Source organism: Mauremys reevesii, linkage group 1, assembly GCF_016161935.1.
Source record: "Mauremys reevesii isolate NIE-2019 linkage group 1, ASM1616193v1, whole genome shotgun sequence".
NCBI lineage: Eukaryota > Metazoa > Chordata > Testudines > Geoemydidae > Mauremys > Mauremys reevesii.
In genome coordinates this window covers 330,656,866-330,676,237 of record NC_052623.1, presented here as the reverse complement: position 1 = coordinate 330,676,237, position 19,372 = coordinate 330,656,866, and the positions used below count along the sequence as shown (strand labels likewise).

The 19,372-nt window shown below is 42.6% G+C and overlaps 1 protein-coding gene across 17 annotated transcripts in view; it reads left to right on the top strand.

Moving 5' to 3' along the window:
• CPNE8 (copine 8) overlaps nucleotides 1–19,372 on the top strand; it is a 240,245-nt gene that overhangs the window by 88,798 nt on the left and 132,075 nt on the right. For all 17 annotated transcript variants that reach the window (XR_005591486.1, XR_005591495.1, XR_005591489.1 and 14 more), the window contains exons 7-8: nucleotides 3,199–3,262; nucleotides 16,057–16,160. Coding sequence is in view for 11 of the 17 variants with exons in the window: in XM_039515855.1 (XP_039371789.1) it covers nucleotides 3,199–3,262; nucleotides 16,057–16,160 (168 nt within the window). In the remaining 6 variants the exon portion in view is untranslated. The remainder of the gene's footprint in view (nucleotides 1–3,198; nucleotides 3,263–16,056; nucleotides 16,161–19,372) is intronic.

Genomic DNA, 19,372 nt, shown 5'->3' with positions numbered 1-19,372 from the left:
ATGGTATGAAAAGACATTTTAAGGTCTGTGTGTATTTCAAGGATTACTTTTTAAAAATTTCCTTTCCTTCAAAACCTGTTCAGTTAGACTCAGACTGCCTGTAGAGCTTGGTTTTACAGGAGAGGGTTATGAAAACTGTTTCCAGTCAAAGTTTAACATTGTAAGACATTTCTAAATGACCTTTTCCATAAAATGGTGAATTATAGGGATATTCCAATTAATTGACATCACAAGCACTCAGAACTCAGTCTACAGAACTACCTTGAAAAGCTTTGTATCAATTGGAAATGCATGACAGTTCCCATGCAAAGGTGAAGTCATTGCTGTGCTCTAGGAAGAGAATTTACCTTCCAGCTGCTTCATTTCCTCTGCCACCACTGCAAAGAGCAAATGAGACTTTTATTTGTGTCTTCAAGACTAGGTTTTTCTATAAGTCTATCTTAAGATCTTATTGTAAGTGGTTTGCATAGAGTAGTGTACGATAGTTTACTTGTCCCTTTGGCACCGTAAGGGCTTCAAGAGGTGTGGCGATCATACCAGAGATTGATACCCACATCCATTGCTTTCTGTGTCTGGGTGAGACTTAGTAACTCAATGCACTTTTTGACACATCTTCACTCTCTGCACCACAAGGAGGAGACACTTGAGATTTATTGGCTTGGATAACATTACAATAGTGACTATTAAGGCTCATGTTTTATGGTATAAACTGATCACAGGCAGGAGTCGGAAAGAAATTACCCATGTATGGGATGATGATGTGCAAATAAGTGAATGCTGAGTATTTACACCTACCTCTGAACCATCTGGCACTGGCTACTGTCAAACAAGATGTCTGTCCTTTTATATTCTTAATTAATATAGGTCTCTGGTATAAGAATCTATACTGTACCTTTCCCCCATAAAAACAATATATTATTTCTAGGGCTGTCGATTAATCGCAGTTAACTCACACGATTAACTCAAAAAATTAATCCCGATTAATTGCAGTTTTAATCGTACTGTTAAATAATAGGATACCAATTGAATATTAATAATTGTGGATGTTTTTCTACATTTTCAAATATATTGATTTCAATTACAACACAATACAAAGTGTGCAGTGCTTACTTTATATTTTTATTACAAATATTTGCACTGTAAAAATGGTAAACGAAATAGTATTTTTCAATTCAACTCATACAAGTACTGTAGTTCAATCTCTTTATTGTGAAAGTGCAACTTACAAATGTAGATTTTTTTTTTGTTACATAACTGCACTCAAAAACAAAATAATGTAGAACTTTAGAGCCTACAAGTCCACTCAGTCTTACTTCTTGTTCAGCCAGTCACGCAGAGAAACAAGTTTTGTAGTCGGCATTGCAAGGTATTTACCTGCCAGATATGCTAACATTTGTATGCCCCTTCATGCTTCGGCCATCATTCCCGAGGACATGCTTCCATGCTGATGATGCTCATGAAAAAAATTAATGCGTTTTAATTAAAATTTGTGACTCAACTCTGTAGGGGAGAATTATGTCTTCTGTTCTGTTTTACCCACATTCTGCCATATATTTCATGTTTTAGCAGTCTTGGATGATGACCCAGAACATGTTCGTTTTAAGAAAATTTTCACTGCAGATTTGAGAAAATTTAAAGAAGGTACCAATGTGAGATTTCTAAAGATAGCTATTGCACTCGACCGTAGGTTTAAAAAGCTGTAGTGCCTTCCAAAATCTGAGAGGGATGAGATGTGGAGCATGCTTTCATAAGTTTTAAAAGAGCAACACCCCTATTGTGGAAACTATATAGAACCTGAACCACCAAAAAAAGAAAATCAGTCATCTGCCGGTGGCATCTGACTCAGATTATGAAAAAGAACATACGTTGGTCTGCACTGCTTTGGATCATTATCGAACAGAACTCGTCATCTGCATGGATGCATGTCCTCCAGAATGGTGGTTGAAGCATGAAGGGACATATGAATCTTTAGTGCATCTGGCATGTAAATATCTTGTGACACCGGCTACAACAGTGCCATGAGAACGGCTGTTCTCACTTTCAGATAACATTGTAAACTAGAAGTGGGCAGCATTATCTCCTGCAAATGTAAATAAACTTGTTTGTCTGAGTGATTGGCTGAACAAAGAAGTAGAACTGAGTGGACTTGCAGGCTCTAAAGTTTTTTAATTTTTGAATGCAGTTTGTTTTTTGTACATAATTATATATTTGTAAGTTCAACTTTCATGATAGAGATTGCACTACAGTACTTGTATTAGTTTAATTGAAATATACTATTGTTTTTTTACAGTGAAAATATTTATAACAAGTGAGCACTGTACATTTTGTATTCTGTGTTGTAATTGAAATCAATATATTTGAATGTAGAGAACATCAAAAAATATTTAAATAAATGGTATTCTGTTATTGTTTAACAGCATAATTAATCACTTGACAGCCCTAATTATTTCCTCTCTTGCTAATTTTTTAGTTTGTTGCATTAAAAGTTATTTTATAGCTACTGCTGCTAACATAATGGTAGCAGTTATACATAACTAAACACTTTGTAGTAAGACATCACAAAATAAAGGCGTTTCATTATCTTCCAAATTGTTTTTGGAGTTTTGTTCGAACAAATTCCTCAAGAAACAGTATACCTTTTTAAGAACTGTTAAATTGCATTTTTTTCCAACTTCTCAGCAGCCTTTTTTTTTTTAGCACACCTGGTGGAAGAGTTGAAATGACCATCCTATCCTATATGAAGATTTTTGCTATCTCTTCTCTAATTTGTAGCTCTAAACTAATTATTTTATCAAATAAATAATTCCATTTACCACATTCCTAAAATACTCTCTCACTTTCTTTGAGCCCTATTCATTGTCTTTAATCCCAATCCTTGCACAGCACAGTTGGAGACAAACACTTGTGTTTCAAGGTACCAATTATACTATTTAAAATACAAGAAGACCGAGTCCTCTTTCAGCAGTCTGACCAGCAATGGCACATTCTAATGTTCAGCTTGAGTTAGCTGTAGCCTGTCTCATGGAGGATATTAATTTATGGCTTTATTCCACCTAGCCATGAAATACAAACTATTTAGGGCTTCCTTTATGATAAGACACTTAAAATCATGTCTGTGGAATTTTGGCTGCTGGCATGGGAAGTTTTCGCTAAATGGTATTAATCATTCTAAGGTATATATTTGTTGTTTGTTTTCAGAGGAATTCCAGGGAAGAAATGTGGAACAATCATATTGACAGCAGAGGAGCTGAACTGTTGCAGGGTAAGTGAATGTTTGCACTGCTGCTTAAACAATTTGTTTTTATGGTACTAATGTAATCTGATATTGGACCAGTTTTTTAAAGATACAGTTTACAAATGGGGTAAAAGAAATAGGAACACGATTACCTTTGTATGAAAATCTTTATTTATTGCTTCACTTAATTGTTCTTTTCAGTTACTATTAACCTGAATAATAGAGAAGTGAAGAACAATTTGGAGCACAGAGAAGTTCATATTAAACCTACTCTTATTGTTCCCCAAATTAAACAATATGAATCTCTTCTTAGTTTCTTAATCCCCAAATACTAGTAAATTGTTTAACTATGTGAGTTACGGGGTTATATGTCCATTATGAGATTTTTGAGAGGGAGAAGTGAGTAGCAAGAACAGCAGCAAGCAAAAGAAATTGTTGTAGGTTTTAGCTTTGTAATTCAAAGTTTGTCTATTTTGTACTTAATATGTGGCTAAAACAATTAAAAAAAAAGTTGATTGGAATAAATAATATCTGGTATGAAAAGGAATAGCCCCAGAAGAGAGGCTAAATTTAAAAATGTTTTAAAAGATTGTCCCAGCCAAGTGATACTCGTGAGTGTCTAAATGTGGAAAAGCTGTAGGGATCAGGGAAGGAAGGGGAGAGTGAGAAGAGATTGTTATGGATAACAAGGAATGATTAAGTCCTGAAGGGAGTTTTGAGGAGATTACTAAATAGAAAGATGATGTTTATTGGAAAGAAAGTGAAAAAATTTTCCAAGTGTAAATGGTAACATAAGAGAAGGTACAAAGTCAAGAAAGCAAAAACTAAGTGTAGGGTTCAATAAAGCAAGGTATTTGGTAAAAAGCATAAAGATCAAATAAGGAAGTAGAATGAAAATTAAATCAAAGACATAAACAGGATGGAGTATGTAGAGGCTTGAAGGGATTTGTTAAGGGCTTTAGTTTTTAGTAATTGCTAGTTTCATGCTGAATGTTTTATTTAACTGTTATGACTTTTTTTTTTTTTTTTTTTACTGGATAACAGTTTTTCTCATTTTTTTCCTCAGTTTTTGCAGTAGTATCTTGTTTGTATCTTTACTGATGTATCCAACATACTACCCATAGAACTTAAAATAATGCTTTTTTATGTTCTATTTTCTGTTGTTTGTTTATTTAAAATACTTTATTAGGAACTCTAAATCCTGTGCCTTATTTCTAGTTTGCTAAGGCTTGTATGTCCAATTGCAGAGCAGAAATTGTTTTAAATTGCATATTGCCCTAAAATGTAAATAATTATACAGACTATCCATTGCCTTTGGCAGCCCAACAGATTCCAAATATAGTGACCTTCAGGGTACAATGTAATGCCTAATTCTTCTTTGAGTGCTTGTTCATGTCCATTCCAAGTAGAGGGGTGTGTGTGTGTGCGTGCACGCATGTGCACAGTGGCCAGAAGATTCTTCCCATAGCAGCATCTGTTTGATCGGTCTGGACGCCCCCTGGAGTCACGCCTTCGTGGCGCTCAATATAAAGTCCTGTCGACCCGCCATCCCTTCAGTTCCTTCTTACCGCCAGTGACGGTTGGCTGGAACTTGCCGTAGTACTTGCTTAGCAAGCACGTTGTACAGTTCTTTGTATATAGTTTACCTTAGTTGTTAGTAATTAGAGTTGTTGGAGGTTCCCCTCCATTTCGACTCCCCGGAGCTGTGGTATGTGGCAGTTCCTGGGGTTTAAAAACTGTGTGGCCTGCGCGAAGCGCAATCCACACTCCTCATGCTTATGTTGTTTAGGGGAGGGTCACCAAAAGGATCACCGTAAGATCTGCCACGAGTTCCGCCCTAGAACTCTTAAAGAAAGGGAACAGCAGCTTAAAGTGATCCTCATGAAGGAAGCTCTATGCCCCTATTTGGACCCGGGCTCAGGGGACCCGGCTCCTAACACATCCTCCTCGATGGGGAGCACCCCAGCACCGTCCTCAAGCTTGGTGCTGAGAAAAGACTCATCCCAGGACGCTCGGCACAGGCACGGCACCTCCCGAGGCCCGGCAGAGAGCAGGCACCAATTCCACTCGCCAGTGCCTCAGAAGAAAAAGAAGCCAGACAGTCGGTCACCTCCGGCTAAATCCAGAGAAGTGAGACCCCTGGCGGGCCACAGCTCCGGATCCCCTACTGGGGCCGCGTCGACTCCTGCCCATGGTCACCGGTCCCTATGGGCCAGCAGCTATAGCTCCCTTTGATGCCAGAAGCTTTAGAAGCTGCTGCACCTTATGGCACTGTTCTCGCCCTCGAGGAGGGAGGAATCTTCAGCATTGGCGGTCCCACCCCGCCCCCAGGTGCAGTCAAGAGGGAAGCCAGCAATGATGTCCAGGAACTCCCCCTCTCAATGTCCTTCGGCACTGAGACAGAGAACCTACTCACTCCCTGAGCTCTCGACGCTCAAGGCACCGAGACTCGGCTCCTCCATGGTCTTCAGTCTCAGAGACCTTGGAGTCAGAGTCTGACTCCTACCGATCTAGGAGGAGTAGGAGGCAAAGATCGAGGTCAGGGAGAGACAGGAGAGAGCCCCAAACATGGCCATTGCAGTGGCAAAATCCATTACAGTAGCCATTCTGGACCCCCTCGGCCTTTCACCAAAGCCAGGGAGGGAATCAAGGGCACTGCTCCACTGCGTCTTTTGTGGCCCCAATTACCTTCATCCTGCCATCAACCGCGCAGCTTGCCTCCGCACTTGCCCACATGCCAACACCTCCGGCTGTGGCGCCATTGCCGGCACTGACCTAGACACTGACCTCCGCTGCTTATAAGTATTTCCGCCTCATCATCACCAGACAAGGCATTGGGGGGCACAGCCGTAGCCCTGACACTTGAGGACAACAGGGTGCTGCTGCAGAAGTTCCTACAAAGGGCTGCTCAGGGTCAGGCCGAGGTGGTAGTTGAGGAGGGTGATCCCATGGTGGATATGCTAGCCCCCTCAGGACTTTCCCGTATTGCCCTTCCATTCATTAAAACCATTGTGGACACCACCAAGACCCTGTGGCAGATCCCAGTTACCTTGTCACCCACTGCCAAGCACAACGAGAGGTGCTATTTTGTTCCCTCCAAAGGGTATGAACATTTGTATTCCCACCCACCTCCTGACTTTCTTGTTGTGGACGCTGCTAACCAGTGTGAGAGGCAGGGTTTCTAAGGACCCTCCCTAAAAAACAGGGAGGCTAAGCGACTAGACCTTGTCGGGGGAGAGGTCTATTCTACAGGGGTTCTGCCTCTCCGTATTTCGAACCAGCAGGCCATCGTCAGTAGGTACTCTTGTAACACCTGTGCAGCGATGGCCAAATTTATGGAGCTCCTCCCTTCAGACTCCTGAGCCGAGTTCTTGGCCTTCGTGGAGGAGGGGAAGCTAGTCTCCTGGGCTTCCCTCCAGGCTGTGTTAGATGGTGCAGATACCACCATTAGGGTCATGGCTACTGCGGTGGGCATGAGAAGGGGCTCCTGGCTTCAAGTCTCGGGGCTCCCTTATGAGGTCCAGCAAACTATTCAGGACCTCTCATTTGAGGGTCTGATGCTTTTTTCTAAGAAGACAGACAAGAGGCTACACAGTCTGAAAGACTCATGGGCCACCCTCAAGTCTTTGGGCCTGCACACTCCCGCCACACAGCGGAGACACTTCAGACCGCAACCTCCTCCAAGATTCCAACCGCTAGGATGGTTCTCAGAGGAGGAACAGGAGTGGCAGGAGGAAACAACATCCATCTTCAGGCTAGGGCTCTGGCCAACCCAAACTGGCTTCTGGCCCTAAAGTGGCCTTTTGAAGGTGCGGTCGAGGATGGCTCACCAGATCAGGGACTGGATCAACCCACCTTACCTTTTCCTCCTGACTGTCCCCTTTCTACCATGCATGGTCCCATATCACTTTGGATCACTGGGTGCTCCACACGGTAGAGAAGGGATACTCCATCCAATTCTGTTCCCTTCCGCCTTTCCACCCACCTTCCCCATCCCTCTTCAGGGACCCTTCTCACAAGCCGCTCCAGGAGGTTCAGTTGCTCCTATCGCTAGGGGCAGTGGAGAAGGTTGCTCAAGGACACAGGGGCGAGGGCTTTTATTCCTGGTATTCCTAATACCTAAAGCCAAAGGCGGCCTCAGGTCTCTCCTGAACCTGTGAGAACTCAACAAGTTCGTGAAGAAACTCTGGTTCTGCATGGTCTTGTGAGCCTCCATCATCCCCTCGCTAGATCCAGCAGACTGGTATGCTGCCCTCAACTTGAAGGACACACATTTTCATATCGCAGTCTCTCAGCCCCACAGGAAGTACCTCAGATTTGTGGTCAACAGTACTCACTACCAATTTACCGTTGTCCTGTTCAGCCTGTCAGCAGCACCTCAAGTCTTCACCAAGTGCATGGCAGTCATTGTCGCGTTATTGCGAAGGCATCAGGGACAGGTATTTCCTTAACTCAACGACTGGTTGATCAAAGGCCACTTCAGGACCCAACTGAAAGCTCAGGTCAGATTGATCAGAGCCACCTTCAACAGCCTGGGTCTACTTCTAAGCGAAGCAAAATTAACTCTGTCTTCTGTCCAAAGGATAGAGTTCATAGGGGCAGTACTGGACTTGACCCAAGCCAGGGCATACCTGCCGGAGGCAAGGTTTCAGGCCCTGAACAATATAATTCAAGGCCTCAGATAGTTCCCATCCACTACAGCAAGGAACTACCTGAAACTATTCAGACACATGGCTGCCTGTACCTACATGGTGCAGCATGCCAGACTCAGGCTTCGACTGCTTCAGTTGTGGCTTGCATCAGTGTATCGCCCAGCCCAGGACAACTTGGAGAGGATCGTGACCCTGCCTTGCCCGGTCCTCGACTCCCTCCTATGGTGGATCGATGCTCAGGAGGTGTGTTCAAGGGTTTCCTTTATCACCCCACAGCCATCTCTGTCACCGGTGACGGATGCATCAGACTTGGGCTGGGGAGCTCATCTGGGAGACCACAAGACTCCAGGCCTCTGGTCTCAAGCAGAACTGGATCTGCACATCAATGTCAGAGAGCTGAAAGCGGTGCGCCTCGGGGGTGCACACTCCTCTCCCCTGTGCCAGGAATCCCTCATGCTTTGGTCCTTCTGTGTAGAACATTCAATACTCCTGCAGGTGTCATACCTCCCCGGGATACAGAACATGCTGGTGGACCACCTCAGCAGGTCGTTTCACAGTCATGAGTGGTCCCTTTACCCGGACATCACAATTTCAGTCTTCCAGAGGTGGGGTTTTCCCCAGGTAGGCCTTTTTGCCACGCGACGCAACAGGAAGTGCCAGCTTTTCTGCTCCTTCCAGAATCACAGCCCGGGCTCCAGTGCGGATTTGTTCCTCCTCCATCATGGAGGTTCTCTCTTACACATCTTTCCACCCAGACCACTCATTCACAAGGTGCTTCTCAAGATCTGCAGAGATCGAGCTCAAGTCATACTGATAGCACTACTCTGGCCCCATCAGCACTGGTACACATCTCTCCTAGATGTTCTGTGGGAGCCCCAATTACCTTGCCGCTCTTCCCGGAGCTTCTCACACAAGATCATGGACATCTCCAACACCTGAACCTCCAGTTCCTTCATCTCAAGGCGTGGAAGCTCCATGGTTAAATCTGTTGGAGCTTTCCTGTTCAGGCCAGGTTAGACAGGTCCTCCTTAGCAGTAGGAAACCCTTTACGTTGTCTTTGATAAGGGTGCAATTAGCCGCCATCTCGGCCTTCCACCTAGGCGCGCAGGGCCGCTCTGTGTTTTGCTAGCACCGTGGTCAGCTGATTCCTAAAAGGGCTTGACAGGCTATACCCTAATGTCCGTCAGCCTATCCCTGCCTGGGACCTCAACTTGGTCCTTTCTAAGCTCATGGTGGGGGCCCCCTTTGAACTGTTAGCAACACGCTCCCTGCTCTACCTCTCTTACAAGGTAGTGGTCATGGTAGCAATAACCTCAGCCAAGAGGGTGTCTGAACTCAGAGCCCTAACATCAGACCCTCCCTACATCACGTCCTATAAGGACAAAGTTCAACTCAGGCCTCATTCTGCTTTCCTCCCGAAGGTTGTGTCGTAGTTTCACATCAACCAGGACATCTTTCTCCCAGTATTGTACCCTAAGCCACATTCCAGCGGCAGGGAGCAGAGACTCCACTCTCTGGATGTCCACAGGGCACTGGCCTTTTACATTGAGAGAACAAAACCGTTCAGAAAATTGGTCCAGTTATTTGTGGCAGTGGCGGACAGGATGAAAGGTCAACCTGTGTCATACCAATGCATCTCATCATGAATAGCGTCCTGTTTTGTAAGTGCTACAGCCTGGCAGGTGTTTCTGCATCTCCGATCACTGCACACTCCACCAGAGCGCAGGCTTCATCTACAGCGTTCCTGGCTCAGGTTCCCACCCAGGAAATCTGCAGAGTGGCGACGTGGTCCTCCATACTCACTTTCACCACGCATTATGCGATTACCCAGCCAAGCCAGAGATGATGCGGCCTTCGGACGAGCAGTAATCCAGTCAGTGGACAACTCTGACCCTGCCTCCTGAACTTGGGCTTGGGAGTTACCTGATTGGAATGGACATGCACAAGCACTCAAAGAAGAAAAAGCGGTTACTCATCTTCTTGTAACTGTTGTTCTTTGAGATGCGTTGTTCATGTCCATTCCAATACCCACCCTCCTTCCCCTCTGTTGGAGTAGCCAGCAAGAAGGAACTAAAGGAGTGGCGGGTCGGGAGGGTTCTATATTGAGCGCCATGAAGGTGCGACTCCAGGAGGCACCCAGACCAACCCGATGGATGATGTTATGCAAAAAATCTTCTGGCCACCATGCACGAATGCACGCACACACCTGATTGGAATGGACATGAACAACACATCTTGAAGAACAACAATTACGAGAAAGGTGAGTAACTGTTTTTTTCTTTTTCAAGTGGCCTCTGCACATTCATACTCTTGAAATGTGCCAACACTGTGGCTTGTACTGAGGGAACCTTCTAGCAGCAGTGTCTGCTGGAATGCTGCTGTGCACTCTGCCTCTTTTCTCATGACTCTGGGCATTTGGAGGGTGGGAGCTACAAAAGAAGGTGAGGCATGCCAACTGCCTCAGTTCCTTCCAACTGTGAGAGCAGGTGAACTAGGAACCCCCTTTTAGGTTCTTCAATCCAGATTCATTGGAATGGATCGTTCCCTGTGCCGTCACCTTCTTTAGTTTAGTTAATTTTGAGTTCTTTTTTGATTAAGGATTTTAGTACCCTGCACAGGTCCTTGGTTCTGATATGTGAAAATTAAAGATAAGCCATGGTTCAAGAGGCATGCTTCTTACCCTGCCACTTTTCCTTCCTCAGGTGTATATGTGTATGGAAGCTTGGTGGAAGGTCTTTAGCCCTCTTATTGCTCTGTATAGATCATCTTCCCCCCTGAACTAATACCTTTCCTTGCCCTATCCCTCCTGGAGAGTATTACGTAGACTCTTGGTCCCAGCCTTTCAGACCATGAGATTACCTTCCCTCACTACAGGTTATCATAGGGAATTCCCTACTGGATACTGGCAGAACTGGAAGGTACCACCATGGGCAACGTGGCCATATTGGCCTTCCCTATAGATATTATCCTGCATGTAAGAGGGCTGAAGAAAGGCAGCCACAAAGGAAACCTTCTCCCAAAAGGGTTCAAGGGAAATGTCCTGCACTAGAACTGTTACACTTGCTAGGGACCAAGAGATTTATCTCAAGCACATTGTCTGAAGTAGAGCTACAGAAGAGCTTATTGAACCTTTGACTATAGATCCAGATCCAGATGTTCAAACTTTTCCACACAAGAACGTGGGTGCATCATCATCTTCCTCTCTTGTAGAATATATGTTCCAGGTTGCAGAAAGAATGGCTACTACCTTAAACATCCCTTTGGTAACCAGAGGAAACTACACTTAGTTTTCAGTATTCTGAGTTCATCCTCTAGGAGTAATATTACCTAGTGAATTCTAGGAAGTTTATTACAGCTGGCAAAAAATACCTGATTAAACTGAGCCTCAGGACTGGCAGTTTCTAAAAAAGCAAACTATATGGAGCTGCCTTCTGATGTCATCTTTTTTCTTGATGATCCTTCCTCCTACAAATTCATTGGTAGTGGTGACTCCTGCCCAAAGAGCTAAAAGGCAGTTGTGCAGAATGAGGGAGTTGTGTATTATTTGTAAATATACATGCCTCAGTTTACCTGTGATATTCTCTTCTCTGACTGTATAGACTTAAGTCAAAGGAATTTGTCTTATGAACAGGAAACGAACAGGAAATAAAACAATGGCAAAGATAAGGTTCTATCCTAAGCAACATCTTTCGGGAACAATGGGAAAGCTATTAAGTGGGAAATAACTCCTGGCCTGGTGCCCACTAGGCTGACAAAGTTTACTTTTCCTGGGCCAAACCTAGGATCAAAGCATATAATAAAATCTTAAAGATGCTAGCGTAGCAGGGATGGAGGGAGGGAAGAAAGGGTTGTTAGCAGACTGAGCCTGACGCACAGGCTGAACGAGACAGATAGAAGCTGCAGCAAGCTGTCTGATTCTCCCAGCCTAGAGAGGGAGGTAACTGGGCTATATGGAACTTATCACGCTGGCAAGGAAATATTAAGGTGCAGGTAGGGGAAATGAGAGTATAAGTCTTTAATTATTTATACCATCTGCTTGGCTTGGTATGTACCTTTGGGTGAATAAATTACACTTTTGAAGAACCTGTTTTTCTGTCCCTGCAAACTTATTCTTTCACAAGCTCCTGGAGGAAAAGTGCCAGATCCAGTACCGTCTGTCAAGTTAACACAATTGGTAAATGGGGCCTGCAGTTCAGAGATCCAGTCTGAGTAGTAGGACCATGTGGTTTCACCGTTGAGAGAGGGTGAGGGTAGCCAGGCCAGTCACCTGTGAAGTGCACTCAAGACAGAGTAGAAGGGGTATAAAGTGCAGCTCACTTGATAACTGTGATAAAGGTGTAGTCCACTCTACCCCTTCTGTGAGAGCAATTAAACAGCTAGATGCAGAGGGTAGAAAGATGTTTTCCTCTGCCAAGCTGGGAATTAGTGGTGAGTTATCAGGCAGTAATGTACAATAGCACTGTTTGCCCAGTCATGGCTTGAAGACTAGAGATAACTGGCCAAAGCCCTGGTTATCAAAGGTCATTTAGTTGCTATGCATTCCTTGAGAACATCATTTGATGCTTCTGATATAATGTTTAGAGCTGGAGCATCCACAATTACTTTGAGGCACCACGTGTATCTATGTTGTTCTGGAATTCTTCCAGAAACAAGAACCTCCATCCAGGACCTGTGATTTGATGATGAGAGGCTATTTAGCTCTTGAACAAGGTTCTAGAAAAACTGAAGGATACCAGGTCTACTGCAAGGTCTCTGGGGATTTCTCAGCCCCCTAGGAAAAGATTTTGGGAATCAGAGTTTTGTTGCCAGAGAAACCATACCAAGCCTCTATTCCTATACTAACAGCAGCCCCTTGTTCAGCATCAGCAGCAACGCAAGCCGTAGCTACCATGAGCTAGTGGGAGTTCCACTGTATCATCTTCCTCTGCACCAGCTTCAGGTTTGATGGGATGCTCAAGAAAATTAGATCAGTTTTAAACCTATAAGAGGGCTTACCTTCATTTGAAAACAATCTCTCATGTTTCTTATATACATGGACTGATGGATCTTGGAGACTGTACCACATTCAGTTAAACATTATCCCTTGCCCCAACTCTCCTTCCCCATCTCTTTTCATGCCTCTTTTGCCTGAGGACATGCTAAGATCAGAATTTCATTCAGTACTGGAGTTGGATGCCATAGAGGAAGTTCCCAAAGAGTTACAAAGGAAGGAATTTTATTCCAGGTTGTTTCTGATCCCAAAGAAAGATGGAGGTCTCTGATCCATTTTAGACCTTCAAAAACTCAACTCTTTTAACAGAAAGTTCAACCTCTGCTTGCTTATCCAAGTCATGATAATTTCCTCCTGATCAATTCAAGGCTGGTTTGGGGCTCTTGCTGTACAGAATGGTTATTGTCATATCTCAATCAGATATTCACATCAAAAATACTTATGGCTTGTTGTCATTCCATATGGCTTGTCTGCAGCACCTCAAGTGCCAGTCAATAATAACAGCACATTTGAGAAGTTAGGGTCCCTTACTTGCACAATTGGCTCGTCTGGGCATCCTCACAAGATGTCACAATCATGTACCCTATTCCAAACACTGGGGTTCAAGATAAATGGGAAGAAATTGCACATAGCTTCAGCCCACATCATATCTTTTGTTGGTTAAATTTTGTATTCTCAAAAGGGCAGAGATCTTCTTCCAGAAGAAAGGCACTTTAAAATCCTTACAGCGATAAAAGTACTACAGGAGAACTAATATCAAACAGTGCTGTTCTTACTCAAGCTTGGTGGCATTATGGCTTCTGTGACATACATAATACTATGTACACATTTAAAGATGAGGCCTCTACAACACTGGCTAAAAAGACACTATATACCAAATACAGACACTACCCAGAGGTGTGTTCCTATCCCCACATTCAAACCTGCAACTCTGTCGGACACAGTAGACTCAGATGCTTCCAATCTGGGCTGGAAGCTTGTTACAAAAATTTGACAATTCAGTTACTGGAAATTCAGAGAGGAAAAACTCCATATCAGTATTAGGACTTGAGAGCCCAAAGTATTGCTCTTTTCTCCTTCAGCTATATGGCAGAGTAGCTCAAGTAGTTACAAGCAATACTACATCAGTATTTTATACAAACAAGCAAGCTGTGGAAAGACGCTTCAGCTCTGTGGGAGTGGTGCATAGTATACCAAATGTATCTTCCTTGCAAACAGGGACAAGATACTGGCCGATCAGCTGAGCAGAAACTTACATGATCAGCGCAAATACCGGTAGTTACTCAAAAACTTGGTAACAAACTATATCTTCTCCTTGTGGAGGTATCCAGAGATGTATCTTGTTGCAACAAGACACAACTCCAGATGTAAGAGGTTTTGCTTCAAGGTAGGATGTATTTCTTCTAGGCTGTGAGATAGGTCTCCTCTGAATTTTCCCCCAATTCTTCTAATTCAGAGTTTACTGGAAACTAAACAAGACAAAGCCAAGGTTATTGTGATTGCCCTGGCCTGGGCAAGACATTAGTCATTCTCAGATACTGTGACAATCACAAGGGTTTTATCTGTCTCCTGCAATTCCAGACTGTCACCTAACAGAGAGATTGGATTGCCATCCATATCCAGACACTCCACTTGACGGCATGGCCATAGAACTTGAGCTATCTGGAAAAAGTAAAGGAGAGTCTGTTCAACTCCAGGAAGCAGTCAACTCACCAGTTATGATTATAAGTGGAAAAGTTTCTTTTTGTGTATAACCCACAATAACATGACCCAAGCTTCAGTTCCTGTTTAATCCATACTGAAGTAATCACTTCATTTGAAATCCTTTGGGCTGTCTTAACTGTCAGTTAAAATACATCTCACAAGCATCTTGGCTTCATGATACCATCAAAGTGTAGGCAAGCAAAATACTGTATTTAGACATGCTATAATAAGATTATTGAAGGGATTAATGAACCCTTTGATTAGTGAGTCCTATCTACATGGAACTTCAATCTAGTACTTAGCTCATGGAACTTCCTTTCAAGCCTATGGGAGAATGTTTCATATCACAATTCACACAGCCTTTATGGTAGTTATTAAATTCACTAGATGAGTGAGCAAGTTGCAGGCTCTTATTGCTGATTTCCCCTCTCTCCCTTACAACAATATCCTAGTCCTTTGTCTGCATCTGAAATTTCCCTTCAAGGTTGTAACAAAACTCAGTCTTAACCAGGCTATAAACTTGACAGTATATTTTCCCAAGCTTTACTTTCAGGGAAGCACAACTTAGAGGGCTAATGCTCTCTCGGTATCCATTTGAATCAGTCTAAGGAATACAGGCAGTCACCTAAGTTTTTTTTTCTCTCTCATTCAGAAAAGAGAAACAGTCTGGCAATTGCATGCCAGTGCCTTTCTAAGTGAATTAGAATCAGTATGGAGAGATTTATAAACTCTACATCTATTCCTCTTCTAGAAGACCTTAGAGTGCCCTTGACTAGAGCAAAGGCATCTTCTGTGGCCTGCCTTAGACATATTGTTGGTGGAGTTGCTGTCTGTGCTGTTAGCTACAATATTCTCATATTAGAAATCTGTACAGTTGCTACATGGAGCTCTATTTCATAAACTTTAGAAATATTCCTTAGAGCTGGCATCTAGATCAGATGCAGTTTGGTGAAGTAGCATTACAGTCTCTTTTTAACTAGGACTCCATGTTGTACTATCCAGAGACAAGAGTACTGCTTATCCAACTATCCTAAGAGTAGGAAAGTGAAGAGGCCACTCAAAGAAGAAATGAAGGTTACTCGCTTGTAACCAAATTCTTCAAGATGACCTCTGCATATTCACACTCCCCACCCACCTTCCCCTCTTACTCAGCCTTAATTTCAACTTTGGACCCGAGAAGGCAATGGAAGGAACTAAGGCATTTGGTGCACCATGGCCTGTCTCCCTATTATAGTCCTGCCTTCCAAATGCTTGGAGACAAAAGGGGTCTGAGAGCTCTTCAGTGAGCACTGCTTCTAGGTTTCACTGGGCCAAGCTGCACTATCGGCATATCCCAAGAATGTGAATGTGCAGGGATTATCTTGAAAGTGAATAACCTTAAATGCTAAAATATAAATGAACTACTTTCTTTTGTTTGTTCTTTATTTTTGCAGTTGACATGCTGAGCATAATTTTTATCTTTATTTCTTTTTTAGGATTCTGTACTTATGCAGTTTTGTGCAAACAAGTTAGACAAGAAGGACTTCTTTGGGAAATCTGATCCTTTCCTAGTATTTTATCGAAGCAATGAAGATGGCAGGTAGATAACAAAATTATAAAGACAATATCTGATTATGGTAGTTATAATATACAGTTATTGCATTTTGATGTTTGTCAGACTGCATGCTCTAATTCATTCTGTAACCTCATAACATTTGCTTGGAATATAGTTTACTGCTTTAACAAGTTAATTTATCTAAACTAGATAATGTTATGGCAGTGTAGAAATAAGACTTATTTTAACACACAGTTAAAATAACGTAACTAAGAAATTTTAAAGATGGGTTTATGAGTAAACCTAGAGTGCTATGAAAAATGGCATGGAATTTATTATTATGGAAGATAAATCGTGGTATATCTTAAATTCTAATAGAATTCTAGAAGAATCTGTGAAGAATATATTAATGCACAAATGTCGATTTAGATAAGACTCCTTTTGCTGGAAGTTTGGAGACATATTTTAACCTTTTCATTAGAGTCCCGAGGGAAAAAAGACTATGAACAAAATTTCAAAACCTCTCGGTACATAAATAATTTTCAGATGCGTCCATCTTCTACGTTCATGCTTAAGTCACTAAAAGAGATTTATCTCTGTTCCACTTAAGAAATATCTGATCTACTAATTCCTGATCCAGGGACTGCTCATGTGAGTCTATTAGCAACTGGCTTAACCTGTTTCCTGGAGTCTTCCTTTCTGGTATACTGCTCATTGTCATGCTCAAGAATGTAGCAGTCCAGAGGCTAGCCATGCCTGATGGTGGGTCTGTGGGGAACTAGCCTTACTGTCAAATTCTGGAGCATAGGCTGTTCTACATAAGGGGCTGTTGCCAAGTACTGTGCCTCTCTGAGGCACTTTGCTGGAACAGCTCAGCTGCTGAAGATTATAAAGTGCAGCAGAGAAGTACTTGGGGCTCCATTGAAAAATTGCAAGCCGCTCTCTCCTCTCCCTTCCACTGATGCATTCAGACAGTCAGTAGACCATCAGTGGGGAACCTCCTGAGTGCTGGTAAGTGTGACTGAGCCCTGTCCATAAGAACCACACCCCATCAGTGGTAGGCATAATGGCCTCTGTATGTTGTTGAGAGTGACCATAATGAGCCTTTAATTCCTTACTTGCCTCTAGGGTTGCCACCTGTCTCGGTTTTCCCAAGATCATCCCTTTTTTGAGGTAGCTGTCCTAGGAAATTTGTAAGGGTGCTCAGTGCACACACCGAGCTGTCCAATTTTATGAGCTAAGGATCATCCCAGATGTCCAGGTTTTTTGTACCTCAAAGGTGGCAACCCTACTAGTAGCCCCTTAAACCTGATTATAATGGGACACAAGGAGCAGCACTTCAGAACTCCTGTGAAAAGCTGGATCGGTACTCCCCAGCTTGGCTCAGAGCTTGAGGGGCTCCTTCACAATAAGAACAAGGATAAAACATAGGGTCTGTGGAGCTTAGGAAAGGATTTTGATGAACCTGGTAAGCAAGAAACTGTCATTCTCATCAGCCCCCTCACCCTTGCACATCCCCTTCTCCTGATCAGATAGAAGGAAAGACCCTGACTCAGGAAATGATCTGGTTCTTGGGAAAATAGGAGCAGCTTGGGAGCCAGGAGCAACAGGGAAGCCAGATGCATGGAGAAAGCCCCAAGGAACTGTGTACAGAGCAGGCTGCAGCAGAAGCCAGGACACAGTCACTGGAACAGGGTGTGACTATCAGACATTATAGCTGTGAGCAGGGGGACTTTGTGGGACTTCTGAGGAGTCAGCAGTTCAGAGGGGCTCTTCTATTTGAGCCTGGGCTAGAAATCTTCAAGGTCTTATTTGATTTGAATAGGAAGACTGGACTGGAGAGGCACCCCAAATACTAGCCTGAAGAGTCCTAACCTTTCTAATTATAACCTTTTTGTTACATGTTGTCTAATTATAACAGCTATGTGCTTTAAACCTTTCACACATTTTAGTTGTACGTTATCTGAATAGGTCATATTATCCAAACTCAACAATTAGGTGTAAAACCGCTAATAATGCTCAGGTTAGATCTTGTATATGATTAAAATCAATAATTTGTTCTAACTTTCCAAGAGAGAGTTGTAGTAATTTTGTTATAAAACTGGTAACCAATACATCCAAACAATTAACAGTGTGATTGTTAGTATTAAATTCCAAACTGAAAGTAGAATAGAATTTTTTCAGTTCAGCTACAAAATGCTTGTAGGTCAAAACTTAACTTCCATATCCAAAGTATATCTCCCATTTAATGGAATCATTTATAGGGAATAAATTTTAACCTATTCTCGATAACTGATAAATATGATGCGACATTAGAATTCATCGCAGTACCTCTTTTCTGAAGGAAAAACATTTCAAATTTAAAATAATTTTTATTCAACACCATTGAGGTTAATTGAATCATGAATGTAAGAGATGTGCCATCCTTCCTGACCAATAGTGTGTTTTACTATTTTGAATGTAAAATGAGGGCTAAAAGATAATTTATTTTAAAAATTAATAGTATCTCTAAACAGAAATGATTGGAATTGATACACAAACGGACCCTAAATGGGCTATCATTGACTGTTTCTCACTGTCAAGAAATGTCACATGGAGCTGCACAAAACTTGGCATCTATGGATATCTGTTGCTACAACTTGTCTCCAGAAGCAAATGATTATTATTTACATAGCAGCAATAGTGGCTGGACACTGCTCAGACAAATATGAGTACTCAGTCTGCCTCACTAAGTTTACTGTCTTGTGTATACAAACAAAGCAATGGAAAATGAGAAGTGATGAGGGCAGGCTGATTGGACATGAAGTTTACCATGTTCCACAATTTTTGTTCAGATTTTGATTTGATTTTTTTTAGTGGAGTAAATATTTTCCCAGGTGTAGTTTGGAAATCTTTTTCTGAGAGAAGGATTGAGGATTGTGGTTCTCTACTGGTATGATTAGCTGGCCTGAGAAGAAAACTTGTAGAACACCCAGATCCAAATTCTGTTCTGGTTCCTGGGGCCACAGTAGTTGTGCATTCCACCAAAAATTTTATGATCCCAATGCACGGAATAGTCCACCTGGGATTTCCTTCCAAATCAATCTGTGCAGACATTTCCTATCCATACAGAAGATAAAACAAAGTGATGCAAGCTGTGAAACAAGTTTTAAAGTCAATTGCACTCTGTTCTTTTTAACCAGCTTCTGGGTCGGTTCAACATTTTAAGTGTCCTATTTCTGTGCAGTTCCTTCTGTTTGTTTCAATTTATGTAACCT